The 6329-nt window shown below is 43.6% G+C and overlaps 1 protein-coding gene across 1 annotated transcript in view; it reads right to left on the bottom strand.

Annotated features, from left to right (window-relative positions):
- Positions 1-515: 515 nt before the first annotated feature.
- The window catches only part of usp43b (ubiquitin specific peptidase 43b), a 96161-nt gene continuing 90347 nt past the window's right edge, over positions 516-6329 (bottom strand). The window contains exons 14-16 of the mRNA XM_042504290.2: positions 5840-6013; positions 3367-4473; positions 516-2568 (exon numbers count right to left, since the gene is read on the bottom strand). Of these exons, the coding sequence (XP_042360224.2) occupies positions 2558-2568; positions 3367-4473; positions 5840-6013 (1292 nt within the window). The 3' untranslated portion in view covers positions 516-2557. The remainder of the gene's footprint in view (positions 2569-3366; positions 4474-5839; positions 6014-6329) is intronic.

Here is a 6329-nt window from a genome sequence, read left to right as displayed (position 1 = left end):
CACCTAAAGCAATATGTAGCTGCAGAAGTCCACTGCAAAGCAGCAACATGTGGATATTTAGGATGAGAACGTGTTAAATTTGTCTTATATTTTATGTAACTTGTGATTTTCTTTTTCATGATGCATTGTGCAAATTGTTTTGCATTTTCAGCTCAGGTAGTCACTTTATCTTGTTTTGTTTCTTGTGGTTTGTATGAAGTGAAGCACTGACCCATGTCTGTGAAAAGTGCTCTTTAAATAAATGTTACAGACTAACTTTAGAATAGTTTGGAAGAGTTTTGGTGAACTCCTCGGCAGTGTGGCCTCACGTCACCCTGATCCACTGAAACACGCCTTCATCAGAGCTGCCTCTCTCACTGATAAGGTGCTAGCCAAGGATCCAATTAACTCAGAGGAGACACACCTGTCTCAAATTAAAAATAAAAAACTCCTGAATTTCTGCACGATGTGAGGCAGAGATGAGAAACACCGGCTGGCACTGTGGTCGTAAATCATTCAGCTCCACTCCATCCACCTGTGAGAAAAGCTGTGTTTAATTTGCAAACCATAAAACTTGCAGTACATTGAGCAGATATTATAGTCAATCCAGTTTGAGGACGTCTGTGTCGTGTCCAATTCAATTTACAGTAATCTGACCTCATACAGTAACCTGAAACATAGTTTTTTTTAAATCTTAAATTACATAATTACACATCAGGTACAAAATGTAGACTTTTAAAAAAGTTAATAATAAAATATAATCTAGCCATTATTTCCCAAATAATGTCTCCTTCATTTACTGTCATTTCATTTTGGTAAAGAGTGTTAGACAGTGATGTTAAATGACACAACATGAACGAAATCTAGTCATTCCCTCATAATTCCCAGTGACATGACGCACGAGACAGACGGTGACTGATGGCTGTGAGTTAAATACACAGGAGCATGAACTGACTATCTGTGGTGGCTACTTAATCATAGTTTATGTGAATGTGACAAAGCATGATAACTCAGTGCATCGCTGTGGCTGCAGAGAGAGAATTAGTATGTGTGTGTGGGTGTGTGTGTGTGTGTGTGTGTGTGTGTGTGTGTGTGTGTGTGTGTGCACAGTGTGAGACCTCGGTTCAGTCTCGAATGAGAGAGCAGAGCCTTGCTTTTGAACCCGGTCCTGTTCGTGTTGGCATTTTACCAGTAAAAAATTCAAATGAATTCAGTCAGAGGCATTTCGCATTCTTGCTCTGCAGGTAGAAACACAAAATCCCTCTTTCACTGCTCTGCAAGCCTGCGGGCCTGTTAATAGATGTTTTTGTTTTCCCACCTGCTATTTTATGATATAACCACAGCTCCTAATCCAGCTGCAGAACAAAGCCAGCAAAAAAACACAAGAAAATGTAATTTCAAGGGGAAAGTTTTTTTTGTAATCAAAGGTGCAATGTGTGAGATATGTCCTGAATTTTCAACCCAGGCATGTTGACTTTCGGGTTGCACCTGTCTGCAAACCATAAATAGGTAACATTTGTATTTAATTTTCATATCTATGCATGACTTGCCTCAGAGGTAGCATATGGAAGGTAAATGAAAGGGGACCCAGTAAAGACCTCTGGGGGACGCCAAATTCTTGTTCTTGGGCAAAGACTATTGAAAAGCAGAGAGGCACACAAAGCATAGACAGGTCAACTAAAACAACAGATGCAATGTTACCTATTTTAGTTTGAAGAACGTGGCCAGGAATTACAAATTGCACCTTTATCATTAACATGTATTATTTAGGAGAATCTCTTTTCTGTTCTGTCTAGCGTACATCCACACACCTCTTCCACTTATTAGTAATCTGTTGGTTGCAAGCATAGACTGTATGTAAAGATGAACAACATGACAGCTGTATCCGGGATATTTCACTTCATATTTCACTTCAGTATAGCGGGGGTAAGTGGGGGCGTGTCATCCATCTTTATTTACAGTCTATGGTTACAAGTTGTAGATTTGTTCTGTCAATTAAATTAAATCTGAAACAGAAAAAAAATAATATATTTTTGCCAATTTGGTGCAGTGTTATTGCCGCTACATTAGCAATGAGCACGTTAGCTCTGGTTATGTTGCAAAATATGGAAAGCAGATCGCTAATTTCACACAAAATGATGGTAAATGCCGAAGCAAATGATGTATGTGTTATAGCAGCCAATTTACAGTGCAGGTGTTAGTACGCTCTGCAGTGTTTAACAAGTTTACATGTTTGAGCCCATATGATGAACGTATAATGGGCAAAAACATGCAAATTCACCAAATCACCTTCCGCTTTTCAAATATTGATCTTAAACTCAAAACTAAAACCATGATTTAACAGTAGACTGCTCTGTAAAATAAAAAAGAATATCACATTACAGCAGTATTTCTCCTCCGTAAATTCAGCTCTGCATAGATTTCGTTTAAGACACACACAGGTAAGAACTTATAACAGTACTATGAAGGGGAGTGAGAATATAGACTTTTTCCAGTGACGTCTCCTGCCGGGAGCCTCCAGGTGCCGAGCGTAGAAATCAGTAGAGAGGTTCTTGTGTTCAACAGGCATTGGCGGCTGTCACAGAGGCACTTTAAAGGAAACACAAAGCAATCAGTCACATGCAGCCATTCACTGAGGTAATAAAAGAGCTTGATACGGCATTCAGAGCAATAATATAGCAGCAAATCACGACTTGCTTTGTAGGGATATAGTGCAATAATGGCGTTCTGGGTGGAGATTGACGTCACGCTCCCTGTGTGAGCGTTGTGATCTGAGCTTGTCTCTTATTTCTTTGGTAGTCCAGTGGATTTTACACTGAACCGATGCCTCACTGTCAGCTGCAGATTTCACGTATTACAGCAGCAGGGCAGCTTCCTAATCAAATCCTGTTTATATCATAATGTTTCTTTGTTTACCAGACTTTAACACACAACTGATGTGCTCTACTTGTGCAGTCATCAGTTCCTATTCATGCAAAATAATAGTTCCTATTCAAGCCAAATCTGGCCCCCGATAAGTGGCACCCCAACCATTTTGTGATGATTTTAATTCACAATTAAAATAAAGTGATTCACACTGGGTATTGTTTTTGTACTTTTAGTGTACATAAGGTGCCAGAGTGCATAAAACAGCATGAAAACAGAGCTTGTTTCTAAAAAAAATGGAAGAGCCCCCCTGTCCCCCACAGAGGTCCTAGCTAAACCAATGTCCTAAAATCCTAGAAATGTCCTAAAATCTAAGAAATATCCTAAAATCCTGGAAACTTCCCAAAATCATAGAAATGGTCTAAAATCCTAGAAAAGTCCTAAAATCCTAGAAACGTCCTAGAGTCCTAGAAACGAAGCAGAGTAACCTAGCTCAGAGACAGACTCGGGGACGGGTCCTACCCAGGGAGGTGGTACTGTATCGTGTCCTCTGCAGGGTGGCGTAGCTCGGCTTGTCCGACAGCAGGATTCGGTGGCCCGGAGGAGCCATTATCTCTCCGTTCCTCTGCAGCGAGGCGCACCTGCGAAACGTCAAATCCAGCCTGTTCTGGATGTTGCTGGAGCTGTGAGCGCGCTTAATGTCCACAGGGTCCTGAATCCCGGCCTTCCCGTTCACCAGTTTGCAGTTATGGGCGTCACAGCTCGGGATGACCTTCCTGTCCTCTGTGGTCAGCGTCCCGTTGGAGAGGGACAGTTTGGCTAAATTACAGTTTGCAAGCCTTCCCAGCTGTCCGTTCAGACGCCGGTCCGGCCCCTTGATTGGTGACCCGGGAATTTCTTTCTTCATGAAACCAGGTTTGAAAAAAGACAGGAGGCTCTCGTGGCTGCGACCCTCGTGTCCCCTCTGTCCCCTCCTGTCCTCGGGATGCATGGACATCTGTAACAAGTCCTTCTGCATCCTGGAGGTCGCCCCTGTCTGGACCTTGGTCCTCCTCAGCGTGGAGTCTCTGCTGGGAGGTGCACTGTGGCTGATATGGTCCAGGAGAAAGGCCCCTCTCTGCAGCGGGAAGTCCTGGGTCCTGCTGTGGTCCTGCCTCGCTCTCTTCGATGACCTCTGACCTCTCAGAGATCCATCATCCCTGGCTTTGCTGCCGTTGGCGACTCCCTGATTCAAACTCCTCTCCAGACCGGCTCTGCTCTGCCCCTCTGGTATTTTGGGGGAGTAACAGGTGTCGGAGGCGGGTCTGTCCGTGTAGCTCAGACTGCTGCCGCTCGGCGAGCTGCAGTCCTGTCCGCCCTCCAAGGCTCTTCCCTGGGCGCTCCTCTGCGGCGGCGTGGCCACCAGCGTTATGATCGGGTCTTTGGTACATCGTGGGCGGCGCCCGGACTCCAGGTACTCCACCAGCTCTCCAGGCTGGGTCTGGGCCGGGTGTCTGATGCGGTCTTTGGAGCCAAACGACCACCGCAGAGGCAGAACTTTGCTCAGAGTCTCCTTGGGCTTCGTTGGTGACCTCATGCTCACGCTCCGGCCTTGGCTCCCGCGGACAAACGGCTTTGCTTCGAATCCATCTAGAAGAGAAAGAAAACGTCAACAAAATCCTGAAAATGCCACCGAGCGTCTGCAGTAATATTAAACTCCACCTGACGAGCCATCTGGAACTAAAGGCACTGAAAAATCATCCAGGACTGAAAGAAATATAAAAACACTCGTGCTTTTTCAAAACAATGCGGAGACCTTGTCCACATGTACACAGGGTTGTTTCCTCCTTTGTCCTCTGTATGAAGTGTCCTTTTCTTTCTTTCCTGATATTTCTACTCTCTCTTACCTGCCGAGGGACTAACGATGTAAAGTAGCAGTCCTGCTTACTGCGGCATATTTACATTTGTATTTCACCCTGATGCTCATTAATATGCCGTCCCCCTTTTAAAAAAACGTTAAAGGAAGTAAATGAAATTGGTGAATTGAAGAGGAAAGCAGTTTTTCTCACATGCATCCATACGGAGAACCCAAAAATGGCAGACGTTCTTCATGAACTAAAGTAAACGAATACCACATTTGGCAAAATTACAACACATCTGTTTACAATCTCTAATGCAAACTGTGCAGTACATATCATTCAAAAATCCTGAAAATGCCCTAAAATCCTAGAAATGTCCCCAAATCCTACAGTGTGCTAAAATCCTAGAAATGTCCTAAATTCCTAGAAACGTTGTAAACCTCAGAAACGTCCCTAAATCCTTGAAATCTGCAAACATTTCTAGAAATACGCTTAAACTAGATTCTAAATCCTAGAAATGTCCTAAAATCTGAGAAATGTCCTTAAATTCCTGAAACATCCCCAAAATCCCAAATATGTCCTAAAATTCAAGAGATGTGCAAAAATCCTAAAAAACGTCCTTAAATCCTGGAAACATCCAAAAATACTAGAAATGTCCTACAACCTGAAACATCCCAAAATCCTAGAAATGTGCTGAAATCCTAGAAACATCCTAAAATCCTAGAGATGTCCTTAAATCCAGTTCCTACTGACAAGCACAGAGCATCATGTGACCTAGAAAAGACTAAAAAGTGTCTCCATTGCAGTTTTGAGAAACATGGCTTTTTTGAATCGCCTTAAATTCCACCTCATGCAAGGTAAAAACTGTTTTTTTTTTGTGATAAATGGGAGTTTGTGTTTGTTTTTTTTGTTTTTTTTAAATATGTGGTTCCATTAGGTTTATTTTATGTTCACAATTTCAAATTGTGCAATTTGAGAGTTAATGGAAACCCTCCTACTGGGAACACAGTTTCTGAATAATGAAGTTTTTAGTGACTGAAAACAGTTCGCATGCGGACAAAAGGACAAAACACAAAAAAGCAACATAAAAAAGGTCGCGTGAATACTGCAGTGTTAAGAGAATTAAAATATGCTCTAAAAGTTACAGAGAGACCTACTTGTTTCTGCTGTTTTGGGGGGTTCCTCTTTGAACACTGGCAGCTCGGGAGACTCAGGGGCCTGTACGGGCCCCAGAGGTCCAGGGATGGGTCCCCCTGACACCACGCTGCCCCTCTTACTGTCCCCCGCCAGCCGGACGAGCCAGTGGTCAGAGGCGGACGAGCTGGTCGAACCTGCAAGAGGCGACAGAGTTTTCTGTCATCACTTTATCCCGAAAGTCATAAACACAGAGACAGAGGGCTTCACACAGCTGTTCTCTCCACAACCGTCTCATCCAGACTGCAAAAATGATCAACGTGATCATCGGTGTTTCCACCCTCCACTCATTATGCCGAATCCATAAAGACGGATGATTCTGTGACCTGCCGGCGGCAGATCCGCTTTCCTCTGCTACCGCCGAGAGCCGCCCGCGTTTCCTGGCTAACAACAGAAATTAGGATCATACTGAAAATTCAAACCAATGCGTCAAACAATTTGGCGGCTGAAATT

The sequence above is a fragment of the Plectropomus leopardus genome, chromosome 18 (genome assembly GCF_026936395.1).
Source record: "Plectropomus leopardus strain MGB_pleo_1.0 chromosome 18, ASM2693639v1, whole genome shotgun sequence".
Lineage (NCBI taxonomy): Eukaryota > Metazoa > Chordata > Actinopteri > Perciformes > Serranidae > Plectropomus > Plectropomus leopardus.
Note: the sequence above shows the minus strand (reverse complement) of the source record. Positions and strands in the feature narration are given on the sequence as shown.